This window comes from Protomyctophum bolini (assembly GCF_963924005.1).
Source record: "Protomyctophum bolini genome assembly, chromosome: 11".
In the NCBI taxonomy this organism is placed as follows: Eukaryota; Metazoa; Chordata; class Actinopteri; order Myctophiformes; family Myctophidae; genus Protomyctophum; species Protomyctophum bolini.
The window spans coordinates 40,658,714-40,683,742 of NC_137872.1; the positions used below are offsets into that span (position 1 = coordinate 40,658,714).

Genomic DNA, 25,029 nt, shown 5'->3' on the forward strand with positions numbered 1-25,029 from the left:
GCGGTCGGCCATTTCCGGCTCTGTCCGACACGACAACATCCGGGCATGTCACCACACACAGCAGTTTGTCATTGTAACATTCGGTTACGGATATTTGGCTCTTCAAAGTAAGTGTTACGCGCGATAAAACCTTGGCAATAGGCTATCGAGGGATTGATTAATGCTGGCGCGAATTGAGTTTTAAGAGTGTCTGCTAAATGCCTACGTAAGTATGGACGGGAGTGACATATTATTGTCGGTATCAGCCATTAACATGCGGGACACCGTACTGTACCGTCAGCACCCCAGAGTGTACAGAGCTGCAGGGATTGGTTACCTGTGCCACCGTGTACAGAGCAGTGATTGGTTACCTGCCACCGTGTACAGAGCAGTGATGAGCAGCAGCATAGTGACAGCCAGGTAGATGTCCCACTGCAAGGCCTGCTGGATGAAGACCGCCCCCGCGTACATGTCTACCTGCACACACGCACGGACACACGCACGCACGGACACACACGCACACACACACACACACTCACGCACGCACACACGCACGCACGGACACACGCACGCACGGGGACACACACGGACACACACACGGACACACACACACGTACACACACAGACAGACAGACAGACAGACAGACAGACAGACAGACAGACAGACAGACAGACAGACAGACAGACAGACAGACAGACAGACAGACAGACAGACAGACAGACAGACAATACATACCAAACATATAGAGGCTTATCATCATGCCACCCGTGACCCATCATTTATTTTGAATCTACCATGAATTAAAAAAAAACACATACAGAAATGCACACATACAGTAATAGATAATACACATACTGCGCGCGCACACAGGCACACAAACAGTGGCGTGCACAGATAGACACTAGGACTAGGGGGTGCTAGAGCACCATTTTTCCCTCTGGACACAGGGTGCACTGTAAAGTACTGTATGTGGACCATGGTGACATTGATCAATTCTTGATATTAACCTTCTAATACATTATTTAGGCCCCACAATCTATAAATCTCACACTATTAAGGCAACCGGCCCGGTTCCACGCGCCGCACGAGGTGCCCTTTTTTTTCTCACTTGAGCACCTGCCCCTCTAAATGTGCGCCTGCACTGCACACAGAAAAGCAGCATTCACACAATGAACACTTTGAAATGAACACTTGCCGATATCTTAGTGAAGATGTAGATGAACAGGTACAGCACGGCTATAAACAGCTGGATTCTCTTTCCTCCGAAACGCCTCTGCAAATATTCTGGCATGGTCGTCACCTGGAGAGAAGGACACCACCGATACCCATTATGAAATATAATAAGAACCACCGGCACTGAGTGGATGATGTGCACGTGACGATGCTGTGTGTGTGTGTGTGTGTGTGTGTGTGTGTGTTTGTGTGTGTGTTGACCTCTCACCCCTGAGGCGATATATATGGGCAGGAAACACCATCCCAGCAACAGCACCATTAGCATACCCTGATAAAGAATTTAAAAAACATCCCAAAAACAGAGACACTATCAGGATGAAAACTGACTAAATAATAACTGCATTGGATCATAGATAGACGTTTCTTTTGTAAAATGGCCAGTCTCTTACGTTCCATTCGTACGCGACCGCCGCGATGCCCGCCGCGGCCCCCGAACCCGCCAGGCCGATGAAATGCCCGCTGCCGACGTTGCTGGCGAACAGAGAGGCGCCGACCTGAAGACACAGAGCACAGGAGGAGGGATTCACCTCATTTAGAGCTGGGGACGATTCTACAAAATGTCTTCTAAATCATGACAGTTTTCAGATTTTTCAGTGGTTCTCAAACATGTTCATGAAATGTATTTGGCCGCCGACCCCCATCTGAAATGATGTTGTTCCAGCTAGGGACCCAGAGGCAAAGATTTGAGTTAGAAACGTTCGCTCTGAAAGAATATACATATTCAAAGATTTGTGCCACATTTTCAACGATTTTTCAAAAATAGCACATCTACAAGCTCGTAGCGCGGCACTCGGTGCCGCGCTATGAGCTTGTAGGTCTGCTATTTTTCAATAGCTAAAGCAGAACATAATGCTTAAAACACCGAAAGGGGTTCCCGCCCCAGAATGGGTTAAAACAACCTCTGAAGCGTCAAATATGGCCGGGTAAATGACTCACAAAGCCTCAATGAAGAAATGGCTGAATTAACATAATTAGAACCGTCATTTAGTGGAGGTTTAGCATGTTCCATAATACACTTTTCTGTGATCTAGCCTTTTTTTTAACAGATATGTACAACTGTGTCCATCACTACTGCAATACTATGCACATTCCGTCAATGAAAAAGTCCATCAGTCAACTCACCGGCCACCAGGTCATGCTCTTGCCGGCCAGGAAGTATCCGTCCACGGTGCTGCGCTTGGTCTTCCACATAGACTGACACACAGACATGACTAGTGTTACATAGATTGACACAGACATGACTAGTGTTAAATAGACTGACACACAGACATGAGTGTTACATAGATTGACACAGACATGACTAGTGTTAAATAGACTGACAGAGACATGACTAGTGTTACATAGATTGACACATATACATGACTAGTGTTACATAGACTGACACAGAGACATGACTAGTGTTACATAGACTGACACACAGACATGACTATAGTGTTACATAGACTGACATATACATGACTAGTGTTACATAGACTGACAGAGATACGTGACTAGTGTTACATAGACTGTCAGAGACATGACTAGTGTTACATAGACTGTCATAGATATAGACTGACAGAGATACATGACTAGTGTTACATAGACTGACACACAGACATGACTAGTGTTACATAGATTGACACACAGACATGACTAGTGTTACATAGACTGACACACAGACATGACTAGTGTTACATAGACTGACACAGAGACATAACTAGTGTTACATAGACTGACACATATACATAACTAGTGTTACATAGACTGACACAGATACATGACTAGTGTTACATAGACTGACAGAGACATGACTAGTGTTACATAGACTGACACATATACATGACTAGTGTTACATAGACTGACACAGACATGACTAGTGTTACATAGACTGACACATATACATGACTAGTGTTACATAGACTGACACAGACATGACTAGTGTTACATAGACTGACACATAGACATGACTAGTGTTACATAGACTGACACAGACATGACTAGTGTTACATAGACTGACACATATACATGACTAGTGTTACATAGACTGACACAGAGACATGACTAGTGTTACATAGACTGACACAGAGACATGACTAGTGTTACATAGACTGACACAGAGACATGACTAGTGTTACATAGACTGACACAGACATGACTAGTGTTACCAGGGGCGGCCTTAGGAATCTGGAGGCCCGTTTCAAGACCAAATATGAGGCCCCCATATACCTATGACATCATTATTTGGTTGATACAGCCGTATTGATACAAATAGTTTGACTGTTCAATATCACACGCAGCCATTACTCTCGACAATTAGCAACAACACCTTTCCTCATCCTGCCGTCCCTTCACAATTAAAGTGTCTCCCCTTTGCCGCAAATTTTACCATGTTATTTACATAAAGTGGGTGTAACATTACCATTAACATTGTGGGAGATTTACACGGTGAAACCCTCAGTGTTACTTTAACTGAGGGTGTACAAATGGACCTGGTTCCATTTGTACACTAGTTAGGAATATTATGGTTCCTAACTAGCCTATGAATCATTTAGCCTCTGGGACCCCCTCAGGGACCCCTGCTGCACATTGAGAAGCACTGGTCTTAGATTAGCCTGGTGGAAATCAAACAAATGTGCCAGTGCAAAATGCTAAAATATTAAATTAGTCTGGTCATGCGAGACTAGTTACATAATTATCCTATTGTGTGTCACATTCATATCACTTTACTTTGCATACAATCTACAGTATGCCAATTAAATCTATCACATAACACTGAACCATCTTGGAAGATGTGTGATGTCTGTGTGGTGTTTCTCCAGGGAATTAGTGTTGAGATACACTGCAACTAATTCCCTGCGAAAACCCCACTAAACCTCTTATCCCTAAACTTCTTCTCCTTTTTCTTTTTTTTTCCTTTTTTTCCTATTTTTGAAAAACATTTTTGAATAGTTCAACTAGCCAATCTACATTGACACGTTGTGAGCTTGTAGACTGGCCATTTTAACGATACATTTTTTTAATTTCGTTGATACAGCCGTATTGATACAAATAGTTTGACTGTTCAATATCACACGCATCCATTACTCTCGACAATAAAGCAACACCACCCCCACCTCTCCTCATCCTGCCGTCCCTTCACAAATTAAAGTGTCTCCCCTTTACCTCCCAATGCTGCACATTTTACCATTTATTAACATAAAATAGGTGTAACTTAACATTGTGGGGAGAGAGCAAGGCAGTGAGTGAGCGAGATAGAGAGAGGGCCAAGAGTGGCGGGGGGTTGACTGATATACGCCTGACGTTCAGTTGGAGCTTGGAGGCCCCCCCCCTGAGGGTGGGGGCCCGTTTCAACTGAAACTGGTGAAACATGTATAGCTATATGGATCTGGTGTGGGGGCATGTGGTTATACAGTGGTGTCCCCTTCGTCTGTACCAGGCTGACTTCTATAGGTTTTGAAAGGTACCTTTCATGTCAAAGGTACCTCTGCAGGAAGCCACACCAAGTACTTACCCAGAGGCCCACAGCCAGCACTAACACAAAGTAGACGACCAGCACCACTATATCCACAGTGACCAGGGTGCGCTTGCCCCCGGGGGGCGGCGTGGTGGTGGTGGGGGGGACACCGGTCACCTGCATGGCAGCGGCCATCACGGCAGCTTCCAAGCAATGAACAAGCCCGCTGCTGTGGTGAAATGCATAATATTTATGGTATACATTACATGATTATTTTACTGTATCTTCAAATTAAAATCACTGATGTATCCATTAGATTTTAAGGACATGTTTTGATTTGAACCTCTTCGATCAGTGTTGGGTGGGGGAAAAAAGGAGATAATATCTAATCCTGGTGATTTATTTGGAACTAAAGCTGATATTATAATGAGTTACATTAGTTCTACATTAGTTCATAGTATCTCCCAGTCCATGATGGAATTAAGAGCCTGCACTACGCCAGACTTTTGGGTCTGGTCCCAATTTTGGACTAGTCATCATAGTCATAGTCATTTATAGATTACGAATGTTTTGTATTTAAAAAAGTGCAAAATCTTGAAATCAATATTTCACAAATATTTAACAAAGACAATCACGAAAATGTATCAAAACCGAGACAAATGTATTGATTGATCAAATTATTTGATATTGTTATTATCATCCAATTAAAAAACAACACATCAACATTGTGTCATTAAATAAAGGAACATCCTGCATGCGGGATGTTTGTGATTTATATGTCGGGTGGAAACTTTGTCTGTCCCTATATCCACTCTTTAGTTTTTTTTTGAGAGGCACTATAGCCCCTCCAACGCATGGCTTTTGAAGATTACGCCATATGGCAGCCAAGTCTATGGACTTTTAATGTTTGCATAGAGCACTTATGCCTTGAATAATGGACTTTAATTAGTTTGTTTAGGGCACTAATGACGCCGTACTAATACGCCATGTGGCTGACATAAATACGGTGGTTGCCCCTCACTTCACATGAGTGTGATTTGTTTTTGAGGGGCGCGAGCCCCTCCTATATATACAGTTTTTGTCGCCACACGTCTCAATATTTGCCAATGAAAGGAAAAATTAGGTCAAATGTCCGCCAAATATGGCGTAAATTTGTGCCTACACAAACATGCCATCAAATGCCATTGACGATGAAGGGACAATTTACGTAGAGCAAAATCGGCTAAACAATCACTAAATGTCCGATGATGTATACTGATACGAGCTCCCCTCACTTCACATGGGTGTGATTTATTTACTTTGTCAAACGAGAGCGTCACACAAAGGCAGTGAAACTATCTCACGACATTGACCTGATCTGCCATCTGCACTATTTTGAAATGTTTTGAAAAAGAAAGGTGTTGGACATATATATACGTATTTAGGCTACTCTTAAAGGTATATTCAGTGATTTCACTTCATTCAAATACCTCCCTGTCCCCAATTAACCCCTGGGGTAAAAAGAAAACGTAGGTTTCGTTTCTGGCTATAGGTGGCCCAGCCTTCATCCAATCAGGATAGAGAGGGGCCTTCCGCCAATCATGATCGAGCGGGGGCGGGCCTTGGTGTGCGTGCTGTTGGCCTGTAGAGTGTGTGCATGTGCACATCTTGTTACCGGGGCGGACCGGGTTTTTTTTCCCCCCAAATCACTGAATGCTCCTTTAAGTTTGAAATGATTACATCTATACAGTAACAGTAGAACAAACAGAATAGTTGTGACGACCTAAACACGTGCAGTCCAATCTAAAGAAAATATTTAAAGATAATAGTCGGTGAATATTATTATTAACCTTAAATCGTTATTTCTAGTACAGTATGTGAAACAACCAAAATCATTTTTTGTTTTTGCCTGTTGTATCAAAGTTGTGTAATTGTTTGTCTTTAGCATATTATAGGACAAAAGGCGTAGGCTATTATTCTTAAGCTATATGGCTTCAGCCTATATACACCTTGTTGTTCGGTCCAAGCATTGGTTGTGAAGTATCCTGTGAATAATGTACATAACCTTAAAGACTGAAATGAACTTCGTTCAATCATTCACGATTGTCCAAATGAATGTTCAATGTTCAATCCACTCACCTGTGTAGTATACGTCGTCAGACAGTCACAACACACTGGGGATCCTTCAACGCGGTCGCTGATTCACAACATGGTCCAAGTATAACACAACAACGATCGAAGCGGTCCAAAACGTTACACATTACCCGTCACCTCAGAGTCACCGAGTGTGTTTCCATGCTCATCCGACTGGCAATAAGGTTGTTCCCTTCCAGAGAGAGAGAGAGAGAGAGAGAGAGAGAGCTAGGGGATCAAACTCCACTCTCTCTCGCCACTCGGGTCTTGTTATTATGGCTTCTGGTTAAAATGTAAAAGGGCTTTATTACTGCTGCCAAGAGTGTGTGTGTGCGTGCGTGTGTGTGTGTGTGTGTGTGTGTGCACAACACCTTTCCTTGGTTAATCAGAGAATGACGAGTTGCTGGATGAGCTAAAGAGCTTAATTACACCACAGACACCACAGTAGTGTGTGAGGAGGGGGGGGGGGGGGGTAGGTTGGTTGTGTGCAGGAATGTACCATAAGTCAGTCCTTAGTGGTTCTCAGGTCACCCAGCTGCAAAAAAAATCCACGGCACCCCTTTATAATATATACTTGGGTCACCAACATATTGTTTTGCATTATTTGAAGAACATGACCCATTGACCCTGCACAGCCACCAGGCCAGGGGGGGGGGGGTCATTTTCTAGGGGTATACGGGACAAAAGACCAAAAACAGATCTGTTCAGACCGCTACGAACCGCTACAAAGTAGAGTAAGTTGAAAGTAAAAAAAAGCTTGTTGAAAAAATACATTTTCCACCGCGGTGTTTCGAACCCGTTGTGTAATGGAATGCCTGTCTTAAAGGGACACTTCACCCTTTTTGCAAAAAAATATATGTTAATGACGTTTAGAAGCTTTAGAACACTTTCCTGGGGGTCTTTATGTGTGTAATATGTGGTTTTAGATATTTTAGATTGTAGCAGTGAGCCTGTTGTCTCTGATGTCATGGACACTGGTCTCACTACCTTCCTGGACTACAATTCCCATAATTATTTGGTGCACTCACTGCTCCTCCTTGTGGATAGGGGGGAGAGTGTAGTCCAGGAAGGAAGTGAGCCCAGTGTCCATGACATCAGAGACAACAGGCTCACTGCTACAATCTAAAATATCTAAAACCACATATTACACACATAAAGACCCCCAGGAAAGTGCTAAAGCTTCTAAACGTCATTAACATATATTTTTTTGCAAAAAGGGTGAAGTGTCCCTTTAATTAGCCAACTGGCAGTCTTACGCAACAACCTGTCCTCGCCATCCCAACGTCGGGGCATGTCATTATAAATAAATAAATTATTAGAGCAATTTGTCGGAATGTTTTGAAAATAACCAGATCTTACAAGCTCCCATGTCAGCAGCATGTCATGATGTAACGTGTTCTGAGACTTATTGGTACATGTGGTCAGTGAGTTCAGCAGCCACTAAATCACCTCTGTGAGCAACAGTGGGCAGCTTGGACACAGGAATGTGAGACCTTTCAGGTAATGCCAACTCACAACAAAAAAACTGCCCTCATCATCTCTTCCCACTGCTGTTTGTACATCATTTGCTCGCAACTATTTGAACATTATCATTAGACGCTGTTTGTTTAGTGCAAACAAATAGTTTATACTCGGTATGCCAATTAACTGTCCACACACACACACACACACACACACACACACACACACACACACACACACACACATTTCTGCGTTGCCTCTGCTGTTGTGCCCTATTGTCTCACCTGCCAGTGAGGAGCCCCCACCGGGAGGACGTACATACTTGTACCCTACTGACTCACCATGCCAGTGAGGAGCCCCCACCGGGAGGACGTACATACTTGTACCCTACTGACTCACCATGCCGGTGAGGAGCCCCCACCGGGAGGACGTACATACTTGTACCCTACTGACTCACCATGCCGGTGAGGAGCCCCCACCGGGAGGACGTACTGTTTAATAGAACCGGCAAGAAGGAACCACAATTATAGATAAAAAGGAGGATCGAAGACCAAATTAATGGATAAATGTAAGAAAGACGGGTACCGTCCTAAAGTCGTCTCTTCGGTGCTACTGAACATTTCTGACAAGCCGAAATCATTTCGGCACTACAGCGCCGAAACAGAGGTGAAATAGGAGTATGAATGGAATCGGCCCTTAGTCTAGTTTAAAATAATCTGTTGACGAAATGATCAGTATCATCATAGCTTAGTTTTCCTTTAGTTTCTGCCAGTGAAAAAAGGTAGTCGACGAACATTTTTCGTCATAGTTTAAGAAGTCGACGAAAACAACACTGGTCGGACGCTCCTTTGCATACCTCGGGAACCGCTCAACCGATCGCCTTCACGCTCGATGGGCGTGTGGCTGAAGAACCAAAGAAGAGCGGATCCGAGTGTGAAGTCCATCAGATGAGCTGTTTCTCCGGGAATCAACCCGCTCCCAGTGAATGTATACGTTCCTCCAAAACCGCAGACGCATCCTAAACGGGAGTTGGAACTATAGAGGGCCGGTATGCATAAAGTGAGTGGCAAAGTGAGTTTAACATTGTTTAACCCATTTAGACCTGAGGACGATTCTACAAATTTATTCATAACATTTTCAGGTCAAGGATCCCCAAGATTATATGTAATTGGCTGCCGACCCCCTATCTGAAAATATGTTGATCCAGGGACCAACCCCCCCCCCCCCACCCCCCCACTGTGAGCTTGTAGATCTGCTATTTTTCAATAGCTAAAGCATAACATAATGCCTAAGACACCAAAAGGGGTTCCCGTCCCAAAATCAGATAGGACTTTTCTGTTTGGATACATGTATGGGCTGTCTAAGGCCAGAAAGTAGGGGTTTTTTTTGGCCACATAACTTCCGGGTATGATGATGATGTATATATAATCTTTAAAAAAAAAAGCAATTTACACCATGATGATTTCATACCACTCTTTATATTTATATATACACCAATACAAAATACAGACTTACTCCATATCAGTCTTAATGGGACAGCAATACTGTATGTTACAGGTGATTGTAATAATTGTTAAAAGAACTGGGGAAAATTAAACTTATATTATACCATCAGAAAACAAAACCAGTGGCTTTACGGTGTACTGTACTGCTAACGCTATAACAGAGACGTTCTCCTTATCTCTTAAAAATGACGATACTCTTGTTAATCTTGATGTTTCACAATGAGCGACAGACTATTATGTGAGAAGCTGCATGGTACCTTATAGTTTATCGGTTATTTATTCGATTATGTACAATACTGTTGTTACTGTCGAGTTGAAACTAAAACAAATATGTTAACTTGTACCGATTGTGTAATGTGTATGATATAATAACTTAAATAAAAATAAATAAAAAGTGCTGAAATCGGTTTCGTTAACAAATGACAGTCGTAATTTCTTTTTTTAAGTATTAAGACTATGACTGCATGGACAAAGTGCTTTGAAATAGCTAGAAATCTCTCTATATACAATACAATCTCATAACTGTACAAACATATCTCTGTTACAAACAGTGCAAGGTGGACAAGGTGCAATATGGAGTGCTACAGTACAGACGATATTGCACGCGCTGCCCGTTAAAATAATTCATTAAAACATTAATTTTTAGTAGTCTTTTTGATCACTGGTATATAGATCCTGTCAATGGTCCGTTAGAACTTCGACTCCCAGTATTCATTGGGAAAAAAACCCCAAAAAAAACATGCAGGGCCGGCTACAATATATGAATACTGCAGAGTGCAAGCGTTATTGTTATTATTTGGAAAGCCACGGCGACGTTATCAGTAACGGCATGTATTAAACTTTAAGATAATAACTTTTTCCGGTGCCTGCAAACATTTGGGAGAGTGTTGACAACAACAACAACTACAACAAATGTGTTTACGGAAGTTGTCACAGACTCGTTAGGCCTCACTCACACCTAAGACACACTTGTGTCCTGTGTGTTCTGTGTGTCATGGCCGCCCTCAATGCAACCTTGTTGCATGGGGTGGGGGGGGGGGAGGCAGAAGACAGCCATGCAACAAGGTTGCGTCGTCAAACCACGTGACTCCCATTGGAAAAGCATTGAGGCGGCCATGACGCATGGAACGCGCAGGACACAAGTGTGTCTTAGGTGTGAGTGAGGACGTAGAGAACGGTTGTGAACAATATACCAGTGAAAAACGTCACACGGTATATATGTGACTTCAAGCTGCATGATAATGAAAGGGACCTGTCGCGCAATGACAATATCCTCAAATGCTTCTCGAAGCATTTTGCAACGATAACGATTCTTCAATATCCCCGCGGCGCCGCCGACGAAGATCTTCAGTTCATTGTTATATAACAGTATGAAATGCAACAATCAAAACGAGTGCAATGCCGTTTAGAAAATGTCACGCAAACATTTCCTGATGTTTCCTGGAAGATTTTGTTTTGTATTTGTGCCGCAATGGGGATGTGTGTGTGTGTGTGTGGGGGGGGGGGGGGGGGGGATATATGCGAATAATTGTTTTGAAATGACTTATGTTTAAAAGAAAATCAAAAAAACATAAAAAAATTAATTAAAAAAAAGGTCACACAGAACATTATACATGAATACAAAGTACCATCAGGACTGTACATACAGTAAGTTTTAACCATTAATATTCAACTGAGAAAATATACTCCAGTCATGTCAGTCAGTATAGTGAAGGACCTGATTTACATTCAGCGAGGACGAGACGGCTTACAAAAATACACAAGTCATGTAAACTAAGTGGGTTAAAAATGTCCCGGTGTCTCGTTATACATCTCTCATTACTCAAGTTAAATATCTATTTCAGAATGAGCATGTTTCGTAAACTTATTGTCTTTATGTCTTATACGTTAATATAATATTATAGATTATTTTATTGTACAATTTTTCATATACCAACATATATGGATGGACACCCGTTTGGCTAAAACTCAGGCTTAGCGAAGAGAGACATGACAACTACGATATTAGTAAGTTGGAGGATACTTGAATGCGATTCTTTCAGACAAATTGAGATTTTCCTTCTGTTCCTTCAAGCAAGATTAGTATGTTTGTGGTCTTTGCTGCACTTGAGGCCAGCTGCCTTTTACTACTGTAACCCTGTAAGACCCGGATTAATTTCTACTTGCAAAAAAGAGATTTCAACCTTACTACTACTTTGTACTACTACGAATTAGATTAAAAAAAGATGAAAAAAACCCCCAAAAAAACGTTATGCACATTATATAATAATTATATAATACTAATTATAATAAATTAATAATTTACATTTGGGGGATATCTTTCACAATAATGAATAAAACATGTTCTAGATCTAGACATTCTAATGATCACAAAAAAATATATATTATAATTATTTTACTTAATTTTATTAGGGTTAAAGGTCAAAAGTCATAGGTTATAGATTTGTGTGAATTTCAGCCTCTGTGGGGGGTATTTATATGCAAATATCATGACCAATGGCATTACAATGGCATTGCAATGAACATCACTGTTGACGTTTAGGTGAAAAAAGAACAGAATTTCTTTTAAGTAATTAATTAAAATATAATTGTTCCTATAAAGCAACGCTGGGTCTTAGAGGGTTAAAGTAGTCAAACTTTCCCATGTCAAGGAATGTGGGGGACATTGACACTTATTAGCTTGCGGACCGGACCCCCATTTGAAGAGGTATGCCAGTTACTCCCCATAAGAGAAGAGTTTAACGGCTCTAGCAGAGATTCTCAAATGTTCTAATTTCAAGTATACCGCCAGTTTGACTATAAGGCCATTTAATGACATTTCTATCTCTGAGAATCAATGTCAATTGAACTCTCAGAGTTACAGAGGAATGGAGAAAAGAAAAGAAAAGAAAAGCAAGGCATACACATTAGAGAAACAAGAGCAGTAATGCAATACAGCTGAGGACATGAATACAAATTAAAGATCAATTAAAAGCAAGGGTGTAGTTCAAGTGGGTCTTGAGCTGTTCTTTAAAAATGTCCACAGAGGCTGCCTGTCGAAGGTACAGTGGGAGTTTGTTCCACGCCGTCGGCCCGTATTTTTTTGTTGCCATTTTTTTTAGGCAAAGCGAGCAGGCCAGCAGTGGAAGACTTTAGGGGGCGGTTTGGGACATATTTAGGCAAGCAGTCATGTAGGTAGGGAGGTGCGAGACCATTGAGAGCTTTATAAACAAGTAAAAAAACAAAAAATAAACAACCGGAAGCCAGTGCAGTGAAGCCAAAACTGGAGTAATATGTTCTCTCATTTAACGCATGGGGAACCCCTGGAACTCCCTCAAGGACACCTGAGGGTCCCCCTGGGACTGCACTTTGAGAACCAATGCTTTAAAGCAGTGAATTTCAACCCTCTTCTTTGAGCTCTAGACTATAGGGTTGGGATCCTTTAGGATGTTAATGCTCCGGTATGTTCCATTTAAGATTCACCACTTTTCAACCTATCTTCATAATACTATAGGTCCTCACTAATAATCATGATAAAATGGCACGACCTTTTCCTACTCAGTCTGTGTCTCATAGGAGGGCTGTGGGCAGTTTAGAAACCGTCTTACAGTGACGTCATCATTAGGCAGATTTTTTTTTTTTTTTTTTTATGTTTAGATTTTCATTATTGTGAGAACGATAGCTTCCATTTTCGCATTGCAACTTTTCAGTACTAGAAAGCCTGCAGTTTCTATTAGCTTGGATTCCCCATCGATGATGTCACTGGAAGACGGTTTCTGAACTGCCCACAGCCCTCCTATGAGACACAGACCGAGTAGGGAAAAAAATGCGCAATTTTTTCATGATTATTAGTGAGGACCTATTATATGAAGATAGGTTGAAAAGTGGTGAAGTGATCCTTTAACACAATGTGTGCTTTCAGTGTTGTTTTTGGCAGCAACATTTGATTTTAGTTTTAGTCTTTTGAATAGATTTCATTTTAGTCTTAGTCACCTTTTTAGTCAACTGGAATGTTTTAGTGTTAAGTCTAGTTTTAGTTGACTAAATGTCCATATTTGAGCCGCATCTTCATTCTAGGCTATGCATTGTCGCGGGATGGATTCACTTTCCTAGCGTGATAAAATAAATAAAAAAAACGGTGGAGACGCAAGCCTGTTGGTTTGTCGCCTGGTTCTGTGAAGCACCAATAAGCTTCCGATAATCTAGAACGGAAAGGTTCTATTGGTGGAAAATGGACCTCAGAGTTATGTGATGGTCCTTCAAATTGATTGATTGATTAATTAACTGATGTTTGAGAGCCCCTGGTGTTGTAATTGCACACTGTATAGCAGACTTGGAAGTCCACATAACCAGGATCTGACAGGTCTAGATAAAACCCGGTTTCCTGAAAACGTTTTACGAAATGTGATGGAAATCATAATATGGAACCGATTCCCTGGTTCCTCAATGTAGGATCCGGTCCTGGATCCCAACCCTGCCCTACCCTGCTAGACCACCAGCATCATGTCCAACAATCCTCAAGGACCACCAGGGAGGAAACTTCATAATTCCATTTTTGATTTTGTTTTTGTGGTATAAATCAGTGCTATTGAACACCCTTTACGCCTGTGTTGTTTTTCGAAAATATTGAACCAATGGAAAGTAAGTAAAAAGTGCTTTGGACAAAACCTCTTAACTCCATTGGACACTCAAACGGTCTGCTAAAGCAACTAATTCCACCACCTCTCCCCGTCTCATGGAAGTAATTGACAATATATAAAGTTACAACACCAGCTTTGATGAGGCAGTATTGCTTTGTTTTAAAAGTATACGGTTTTCTTAATTTCCTGAAAAATGAACATTTTGGAGTTACGAGGTTTCCTCCCGACAGCAGAGATAGAATGAGGATATCAAACAGTCATTAATTCATTCATTCAGACTTATGAAATATAATTTAACCATAATGTTTATATATTTACAAAACTAAAAACTCTTAGACTTTTAGATATTTTAAAACATTTTCCCATGGACCACCTGCAATTATTACCACTGGTTGAGAAAGACTGCTTTTGAAGAGACCAAAGCAGTAGTTTTAGACGCACGCACGCAAGCACGCACGCACGCACGCACACACGCACGCACGCACGCACGTTTTACAAACCGGTTTGATTCCAAAGCTTTTGCAGCTCTGACTCAAACTTTAAATATAAAAATACATCAACACGTAAAAACATCATTTTGCTCAAACATGTGCGTGTGTGGGTGTGTCCGTGCGTGCGTGCATGTGCGAGCGAGTGTGTGTTACCCGGCCAGGGAAGAGGCCATTCGTGTGTGTGTGTGTGTGTGTGTGTGTGTGTGTGTGTGTGTGTGTGTGTGTGCGTGTGCACGTTTGCGAGTGTGTGCGTGTGCGTATGTGTGTGTGTGTGTGTGTGCGTGCGTGTTACCAGGACAGGAGAGAGGCCAGCCCATTCGTGTGTGTGTGTGTGTGTGCATGCATGTTACCAGGCCAGGGGAGAGGCCATTCGTGGAGCCATGGGACTTTTAGGATGTTCTGCCACCTGCTGGTCACTGAGGGCTCTCTGTAAAAAAATAAAATAAAGACAGGAACACTTCAGAATGCCTAATTGCTCGGGTGCATGCATGCGTTTGGTCCGACATACACAATTGGTCCGAACGACAACCTATACCTCAAACCCTCACCCTAACCCTAACCTCCCACGGGGCAGGAACACCTAAACTATAACCTTAACCCTCTCCCAACCCTTAACGCACCTCGGACCAATGCTCCTTCGAACCAATGATAGTATGCCTCCCAGGTTGCTCGTGATGTGCATGTTGGTGCCTCGCACCGTCACACGGTTTCCTCTGCCATAGGTGTATGGATGCGTGTGTGCGTGCGTGTGTGTGTGTGTGTGTGTGTGCAAGTGTGTACACGTGTGTGAATGGATGAATGTCATGCACAATCATTGTAAAGCGCCTTTGATATAAGCACTAAATAAATGCACCATATTTAAGACCACAATGGAAACAAGCCGTCAAGGTTGTTTTTTTTAAGCATTGCGTGCGCTATTGTATACTTGCTGTACTGTTTGCAAACTGTGAAGAAATAATTGAATCAATACTATAGGCAGTTTGGGAACTACTGCATTAGATAATAGTACAGTAGCCTTTTTAACACATTGTGCGCCCACACAGCACTTTCAAAATAGTAACCCAGGGTGCCCACTTTTTACATTATTTTTTTAATTTTTTTCCGAATACATCCACAGACGTCTTGGGCACTACATAGCGGGATTTCCCAGGACGTCTGTGGACGTCTTGGGCACAACATCTGTGTGTTAACATACTCTACCAAACAGATTGGTTCAAGTAAAACCTTTATTCATTCAAAGTTTCACATCGTAGCTATAACCATGGGGTGGAAAGTATAAAGTACATTTTACTTAAATCATTTTGGGCGCGCGAACCCCTTTTTGGTGTTTTATGCACTACTGTACGTCATACTTTAGCTATTGAAAAATAGCAGATCTACAAGCTACGTGTGGCGCAAATCTTTGAATATACCTAATCTTTTTGGTACATTATTTCAGAGCGAAACGTTTTTAACTCTAATCTTTGCTTAGAGTTTTAAAAATATCTTTGCGGAACAACATATTTTCAGATGGGGGTCCGCGGGAAAAATGCATTATATTTTCGGGGTCCTTGACATGAAATTTACAGGATTTACAATACATTTATAGAATCGATGGCAGGTCTAAATGAGCTAAAGTACTGTACTTACCGTACTTTACTTGAGTAATTCCAACTTCCAATACTTTTACTTCTTCTCCACTACATCTCAGGATCCAAATATTGTACTTTTACTCCACTACAAAACTTTAGTTACTAGTTACTTTTGTAGATTTTTATTTTTTATTTACGAAAACATACATTAACCACTTCAGCCCAATACATTTTGGCCATTTGAAAAAAGCTGACGCATTGTGAGTTCGCTGATCGGCTACTTTCAAAAGATTATTCTCTAATTCCATTCTATTATATTATAAATTATAAATTATATATATTATCTATTATAAAACTTGAAATGAGACATTCTGCATAATGAATACTTTTGGCACTTTAAGTACATTCTGATGACAATACTTTTGTACCTCAAGTACATTTTGAATTCCGGACTTTTATACTTGTTTGCAAGTATTGAAACATGCGAGTACTTTTGCCACCACTGGCACACCGTGGTGTGACTGACACAAACGCAGTGGCGTGCACAGACATTTAGAGGGGAAGGTGCTCAAGTGAAAAAAAAGGGCACCTTGTGCAGCGCGTGGAACCGGCCGGTTGCCTTAGTCACTAAGGCTTAGTGTGAGATTTATAGTTTCTGGGACCTAAATAATAGAAGCTTTTTATCAAGAATTGATCAATGTCACCATGGTCCACATACTGTACAGTACTGTACACTGTAAAAAAAAAAAAAGGAAAAAAAAGAAAGGGGCACATTTGAAAGGCAGGGGGAGCTCTAGCACCACCCTAGTGTCTATCTGTGCACGCCCCTGGCACACACAAACGGCTCACCTCAAACTTGCAGATGAACTCGGAGAAGATGCCAAAGAAGGCCTCGCTGTTGGTGCTCTTGCTGTCCTCGCCGAAGTACGTGGCCGTCTTGGCGAACTCGTCCACGGACCTCTGCTGCAGCGACTCCAGGGACTGCAGCGCCGGGTGCTTGGTCTCCAGGAAGTTCTGCACGCCACGGTCAAGGCGCTATATACAAAACACTTATACAAACACGCCGTATAGTAGCACTTTAGCCCTATAGCCGCGACGACCTTGCAGCCGTATGTAATGGCTATAAGGCCTCACTCACACTGTTGCAACATGCATGCAAAGTGTCTTTTCCAATGGAAGTCACGTGGTTTGACAAAACATTTTAGTTTGACGGCTGTGTTGTGCCCCCCTCCCCCGCATCAAACAAAATGTTTTATCGAACCTCTCTCCTCTCTCTCTCTCTCTCTCTCTCTCTCTCTCTCTCTCTCTCTCTCCCCCCTCTCTCTCTCTCTCTCTATCCCCCCCCCCTCTCTCTCTCTCTCCCCCCTCTCTCTCTCTCTCTCCAATTCAATTCAAAGGAGCTTTATTGGCATGAGATAAAACGTACGTTTACATTGCCAAAGCAGAAGTGGAACAAGACAATCAAAATAAAACAATGCATTTACATTCTCTCTCTCTCTCTCTCTCTCTCTCTCTCTCTCTCTCGTTTAGTGCTGTGTGTGACTCTCTCTCTCTCTCTTGTTCAGTGCTGTGTGTGATACTCTCTCTCTCTCTCTTGTTCAGTGCTGTGTGTGATACTCTCTCTCTCTCTCTCTCTTGTTCAGTGCTGTATGTGATACTCTCTCTCTCTCTCTTGTTCAGTGCTGTGTGTGATACTCTCTCTCTCTCTCTGGGAAGGAGGATACACTCATGACGACGGCGAAGCGGTCCTCCGCGGTGGAGGGCATCTTCTGACACACTGCCCTGATGTCCTGGATGGTGGACTGGAGGTCGTCCAGCTCTGACGTGATGCTCCTCTGGTTCACTACACAGAGACACACGTGTGCGACGTGTGACGCGCGCGTGTGTGTGTGTGTGTGTGTGTGTGTGTGTGTGTGTGTGTGTGTGTGTGTGTGTGTGTGTGTCAGTGAAACAGGAGAGATAAAAAATAACTATTAAAAATGCTTATTGACAAACACAAACATGTAAGAACATGTAAAGAACATTGCATTCATTTGTCATCTTTAAGGAAGCACATTTGGAGTTCAGCGATATGGAAACAAAATACAATAGAATAGATGTCAACTATTCGTCCCGTGACTTGGGGACATATTTTCTCTATGGAGAATAACATTGGGTTTCTTAAAATTGTCTCATATAGCGCACCGAAGTCTAACGTCAATATCGGTAGAGGGCGCAAATCCACGGGGTCATGTACTTTTTATTTGCATTGTAGTCCCCAACTGTGTTTGAAAAATAAACATATCACCCAGGCCGCTTCACTCATATGGATATGAAGAATGAACTGACGGAGAGAAAACGCTATTGTTACTGCTACTGAATTAGTTACATTTTCGCTGGAAACAGACTGAATCATTATATGAATGACTGACTGTCGCAAACGATACAAAAAAGACACCTCCCTGACAATAACGCAGAGACAGCTTGTTTATTTTTGGACCACAACGCTTTATATGAAACGATTTTAAGATGAGCCCATGTTATTCTCCATAGAGAAATGACTAATTACCGTGAACCAGGGGAATCGAGGGGACTCTTTAAGCATTGTGGTCCAAAAACAAACAGAACAGACAAATATTGTCAGGGAGGTACGTGGCTCTGTATCATTTATGACAGTCAGTCACTCATATTTGATACAATCTATTTCTGGCTGTAACTAATGTAAAATGTAACTATAATTTGGCAGTGCATGGTAACATTAGAGTTTTCTCTCCATCAGCTGATTCTTCATATACTTTCATTGTGTCAAACTGCGGGAATCATTTGTTTATTTTTGGAACACAGTTCTTATTTGACACGATATAAAAACAAGTCTATGGGAATTCAGAATGGGGGGGAAAAACGGGAACCAGGTACGTAGGAGGTGTACATTTCGTCAGACTTTCCTTATTGCAGGAGTGTTCCAGGTGGTCCCCAGCTAAATGATGGAGAGTTGGTAACCAAATGGACCCTTATTAGACCTTTAACTTGCATTATTGTTAAACATCTGCATTTCTTAATTTACAAAATATATATATTTTTTTCAACGTTTCAACACAGCATGGAATTGTGGACAAAATGATTAACCGACAACAAAATATTCTTTCGTCTCGGGTCTGAGAGGCAAAAATCTCGTCAAATGGTGGTCCGTGGCTCAAATGCCAAATAAATAATGGCTGAAAACCCCACACTGCTCTATCGTATAAAATCCTGTAAACTAAAGATCTACCTTTGGCTGCGAGGGGAACCGTGGTCAGGTCTTTGGAGAAGTCCAGAACGTCAGGAAAGTGTTGACACAACGACTTGATCAGAATGTGCAGAAAGGTCGACTTCCCGTCCACCGTCTTGGTCGTGCTGAGCTGGGGGAGGAAGAGGCAACAGGACCGTTTGAGCTCAATTTGTATAGCGTGCCGGAACAACGCCATCAGCGTGAAGATCAGCTATTTTTTAGGGGCTCGGTTGAGCGCTATGAGTTAAAGGTTTTATGACATTCATTTTCATTTATTTTTGTTTTTCTTTTAGGTTTTATGACCTCAATTACACCCAAAAAACCTGAACTTTGAACATTCAGTGGATTTTTTGTGGTCTGAAGTTTTCTTTGGGGTTTGGAAGCCTTTTGAGCTACAATGAAAACAGGCAACACAGTGACATATATGGGATTTGCAGGCTCTTACATCACAAACTGCCGGCAAATCAGAGCACCTGTTTGAGCCTGAAAACCCCAGATAACAGAAAATCTACTGAATGTTAAAAGTTCATGTTTTTTGGGTGCAATTGAGATTAGAAAACCTAAAAAAATAAATAAGAACAATTCCAAAACCTTTTTTTTAATGTCACAATCCCTTTAAGTAAGCTTTTACTGGAAATGCCGGGTTGGGTTATCTGGAGGGAATTGGATGAAAGTCCACATGGCTCTGCTTTTGATATTCCCCTCTGGTCATTGATTTTTATGTCCGGCGGGGATGTGTTTTATATCTCTGCTTCTGATCAGACTGAATACAGTCATTTTGATGGCAATATCACAATTTAAATAAACGTCTATATTATATATTATATTATATTATATCACAGCTTTTTTTTTTTTTTTACAACCCATGTGCTTTTTTTTTTATCCCATGATTTTGTAACCCAGTGTGAATTATCTAATGTAATCCTGGGCTCTACACTCCCTCCGCCAACCTGGGGAGAGCAGCGGACTGACCTCATGCCTCCCTTCAATGCATGAGGAGTCCAAGCTGCTTCTTTTCACCCGACTGGTTGGACGTCACGTAGCGCGTGGAAGGAACACGTTATCCCATGTTCCAACCAGTTCCAACCAGTTCCTTTCCCCTCCATCAGGCCCCCCAAGCTGGCCAGGGGATCGAGGCAGTTTAGAGACCAGGATTAATAATTAATAAGTATACAGTTTCTTTTATATTTTGTAAATATCTAACAATAACACGTCATACCTCAGTAAGGAAGTTGATTTTGAAGCCAGTAGTCTTGTTAGATTTAGGCTGACCGGTGTTCAGGTAGTTCCCCATCGCCAACACAAACTGTTACAACACAAGAAGCAACACCATTATAACTCTTGCCATATTTGTACTTTACTATTTCCAATTTCCAATAATACTTTTACTTATACTCCAGTACATCTTAGAGGCAAATACTATACTTTTACTCTGTTTTTTGGAAAACGTTAATTACTTACTTATACAAAAACATGCATTAACCACTTCAAGTCCTATATACATTTCGGCCAATTTGAAAATAGCCAATCTTTTATCCCACGATTTTGTAACCCATTTTTCACCCCTGTGTCAATCATCTAATGTGATCCTGGGCTCTACACACCCTCCACCAACCAAGGGGAGAGCAACGGACTTGAACTCATGCTTCCTTCATGCCTGAGTTGGAAGGACAGACCGTACTCGAGGTACAGTATGTAATGACATTTAAATTTGTATACGGCCGCACCTCTAGAATCTTGGCCAGCTTCTTGCTGGTCTTCAGCTCCATGGAGGCGTTGTAGATGCACTCATAACCTCCTCTCATCTCCTCAATCTTCTCCTGCAGGGAACACTTGAAGTGGAGGCTCTGCAGGCGCATCTTGTACTCTGGCACGGACAACATCTGCAGGACAGAACTCTCACATGTTAAAGACGGAGTGCCACGATTTTTTTTCAACCCTAAAACATGATGACCAGGTATTATTATAATATTAGGAGGAAGAACTTTTCCCCAAAAAGTGTACAGTATTTGTTAAAATCATGCTTTTATGTGGACACCCCCACCAGTTCATTAAGTATGCCTGGTTTGCCTGGTGGGTGGCGATGGGCGGTGATCCACCTGAACTGAAGCCACACCCACAGCTGTAGTTGTATCATAAAGGGGGAGGGGCTGACAGTGTGAGGTCACTATATTACTGTTTATTTTATTGGCCCGTTTGTCAAGGGTTCAGCCTCCAGGAAGTAACCCTAAATAAAAATTGGATACACCATTGCACATAAAAACGACTCTAGGGTGTCTAATGAAGTACTGTCACCTCATAGACGGACAACATCTGCATGGAGAACTCTCACACGTTAACATCTGGTACTCTGGGAGTCGGACAACATCTGAATGGAGAACTCTCTCACGTGGAGCTCACAAGTGGAGCGTTTGCAATTTTTCAATTTACACTAGATCCCAGTGATGCAAATATCCTGCATAATCCTGCATCCTTAGACTCACTACATTGAGAAAGGATGCGATCATGTCACCCTCCGGGCAATCTGAGAATCCCACCGGCAAACAATGGGAAAAACAGCGACCCCTGAGTGGACTTATACCCTCTGGGGGGCCTGGGATGCAATACTGTACTCAGTACTGTACATTGTCATTGAAGTGGGACTCAAAATATCCCTGGGACCCATCTAAAAGACCTTATTGGTCCCTGGACCCCATTACATTGAAAACCTATTTATATCACCGTATACATCTCATAGGCAAATATTATACTTTTACATTTTGATACCATTAATACAGTCAATAATACTTCAGTACTTTTCACTGACTGCCGGTAATGCTTTCCAGTTGTTTTGTTGAAGAGGAGGATGTGTCTGAGGAGAGGTCGGATGAAGAGGAGCTCAATATTGTTATAAATATTTCTGTGCTTGACTGTCACCTGTTTCTGTGTTGAATTCTATGTGTTTGACTGTCACCTGTTTCTGTGTTGAATTCTATGTGTTTGACTGTCACCTGTTTCTGTGTTGAATTCTGTGTTTGACTGTCACCTGTTTCTGTGTTGAATTCTATGTGTTTGACTGTCACCTGTTTCTGTGTTGAATTCTATGTGTTTGACTGTCACCTGTTTCTGTGTTGAATTCTGTGTGTTTGACTGTCGTCCTGTTTCTGTGTTAACCCATTCTGGGCGGGAAGTTCTAGGCCTGTCAAAAAAAATCGATTCGAGTTAGAATCGCGATTCTAATGCTGTCCGATTCAGAATCGATTCTCATTTTCCAAAAATCGATTTTTTTAATTTTTCTTTTTTCACAAATGTACCTGTGCATGCAATGCATTATGGCCTGGGTTTCTGCATAGTGCATTTACTACCAGCTAAGCTAAGCCTGCCAATTGTATTTATTTTACACCTGTTTTAATACTAATGTATTGTTCTGGTATTGAGTGAGAAGAGATTTTGTAACTTTTGTACTGGTTCAAATTTGTGCAAGCTAAATACATGAGACATGTTCTTACTCTTGGATTTAACCTTTGTGTGTTTAAATCATTCAGTTGATAAAACCTTTACAATTATACAAGCTTTTTACTAAATGTACTCTGCTTTCATGCCAGAAGACTGGAGTAGAATCAGTAGATCATGCTAAAATTCTATTTAATTGTTTTTAATAAAATAAAATAAACTGCTTTAGAATCGAAAAAAATCTTTTTTGAATCGAGAATCGGAAAAATCGAAAAGATCGTTTTCGAATCGTCACCCCAAGAATCGGAATCGAATCGAATCGTGGGACACCTAAAGATTCGCAGCCCTAGCGGGAACCCCTTTTGGTGTTTTAAGCATTATGTTATACTTTAGCTATTGAAAAACAGGAGATCTACAAGCTCATAGCGCGGCACCGAGTGCCACGCTATGAACTTGTAGGTCTGCTATTTCAGAAAAATCGTGAAATTGTGTCTTCTCTTCAGAGCAAACATTTTTTAACTCAAATCTTTGCTTCTGGGCAGGTCCCTGGAACGACATATTTTCAGATGGGGGTCAGAGGCCAAACACATACATTCTTGGGATGTCCTTGACATGACACAGAAACATAGGTTTTTCCATTTTTTTTAATAATCGTCTAAATGGGTTGAGAATTCCGGACTTTTTACATGTAACGGCTATTAATTCTACATTGCAGTATTGATACTTTTACTTACTTACTTAAAGGTATATTCAGTGATTTCACTCAAAAAACCTTAGGTTTCATTTTTGGCTGGGACCTAATCCTTTCATCCAATCAAGATAGAGAGCCAGAAACGACCCCCAGGGGTTAGCTGGGGACAGGGAGAAACTCCTTATATGGTCAGAACACTCTATAGTAGAGAGGATTATCACAACAAAACAAAAAAATAAGTGATATTTGAATTAAGTGAAATCACTGAATATACTGATGTATATGGAACTACAATTCAATAACAGTTTTAAGTTGTCTCTGTTTAAATGAGAGAACAAACATGTTTATACAGGATCCATGGGCATTGGGCAGGAGGGATTTTTAGTATAGACCCTAAAGATCTGGCTCGCTGATAGCAGCTGTGGATAGCAAGCACCTACTGTGCTCCTGTTGTCCCACCTGTTGACCACTACCTTATTTGGACATGTGTGGACCACTTTAGACTTCAGGGGGGTGGGGAACCTGAGTCCACCTTTACATCTGTTGTCTTTGATGTTCCTGTATAAGAGCTTACTGAAAATGTCTATCTGTGTGTTAGTTCCCCACAAGCCGTGAGGCTGGCTGGGTGCATGCATGGAGCTCCTGCTCCATGGCTGTGATCTCTGCTGTATTCTACACTCTACAATAAAATGGACTTCGAAACTTTCATCTGCGTGCATCGTCGTCTTAAGTTGTTGGTAGGAAATATTCATCAATACCTTTAAAGAAGAAAAAAATGGTCCAGAGTCCAGTTATAATACCTGCAGGACGAACTGGTCGGGCTCGCTGAGCTTGCCGGGGTCGTCTCGGTACTGGTCGTAGCGCTTCACCTCCTCGGCGTCGGGGGCGTAGTTGAGCAGCTGCTTGATGTGAGCCGGTTCCAGCCGGTCCGTGGCCACGGTCAGCAGGACCCGGCGCAGCTCCGCCGGCGACAGCTTCAGGTGGGCTATGAGGATGGCTGTCAGGGGTCAGGGGTCAGAGGTCAGGGGTCAAACAAGCACCAGTTCAATAAGGAAGATCTCTCACACATTTTTTTTTTTTTCCCATTTTGGTTTGACGGGAATTCTCCACAAATATCCTTTCATTCACAGCTTGGAAGTGTGAGCACTATACTAAGCCAATCAGAATCTGCCATTTGCAAGTCAGCCAAATCGAGCGCCGAAGTCCTGACGTCACTGTCGGTAGACGGCGCCAGTCCGCAGGTTCGTGTACTTT

The 25,029-nt window shown here is 41.9% G+C and overlaps 2 protein-coding genes across 2 annotated transcripts in view; both read right to left on the reverse strand.

Annotated features, from left to right (window-relative positions):
• The window catches only part of slc5a11 (solute carrier family 5 member 11), a gene marked incomplete at its 3' end in the record, with an annotated part of 41,042 nt that extends 38,677 nt beyond the window's left edge, over positions 1–2,365 (reverse strand). Inside the window, 5 exon segments of the mRNA XM_080775227.1 lie at positions 351–452; positions 1,172–1,280; positions 1,422–1,481; positions 1,603–1,707; positions 2,336–2,365. Of these exon segments, the coding sequence (XP_080631353.1) occupies positions 351–452; positions 1,172–1,280; positions 1,422–1,481; positions 1,603–1,707; positions 2,336–2,350 (391 nt within the window). The 5' untranslated portion in view covers positions 2,351–2,365.
• A 12,815-nt stretch (positions 2,366–15,180) lies between these two features.
• Positions 15,181–25,029, reverse strand: part of grid2ipa (glutamate receptor, ionotropic, delta 2 (Grid2) interacting protein, a) — a gene marked incomplete at both ends in the record, with an annotated part of 140,979 nt that continues 131,130 nt past the window's right edge. The window contains 7 exons of the mRNA XM_080775228.1: positions 15,181–15,261; positions 17,255–17,419; positions 18,130–18,248; positions 19,653–19,782; positions 20,872–20,958; positions 21,380–21,535; positions 24,576–24,772. Coding sequence (XP_080631354.1) covers positions 15,181–15,261; positions 17,255–17,419; positions 18,130–18,248; positions 19,653–19,782; positions 20,872–20,958; positions 21,380–21,535; positions 24,576–24,772 — 935 coding nt within the window. The remainder of the gene's footprint in view (positions 15,262–17,254; positions 17,420–18,129; positions 18,249–19,652; positions 19,783–20,871; positions 20,959–21,379; positions 21,536–24,575; positions 24,773–25,029) is intronic.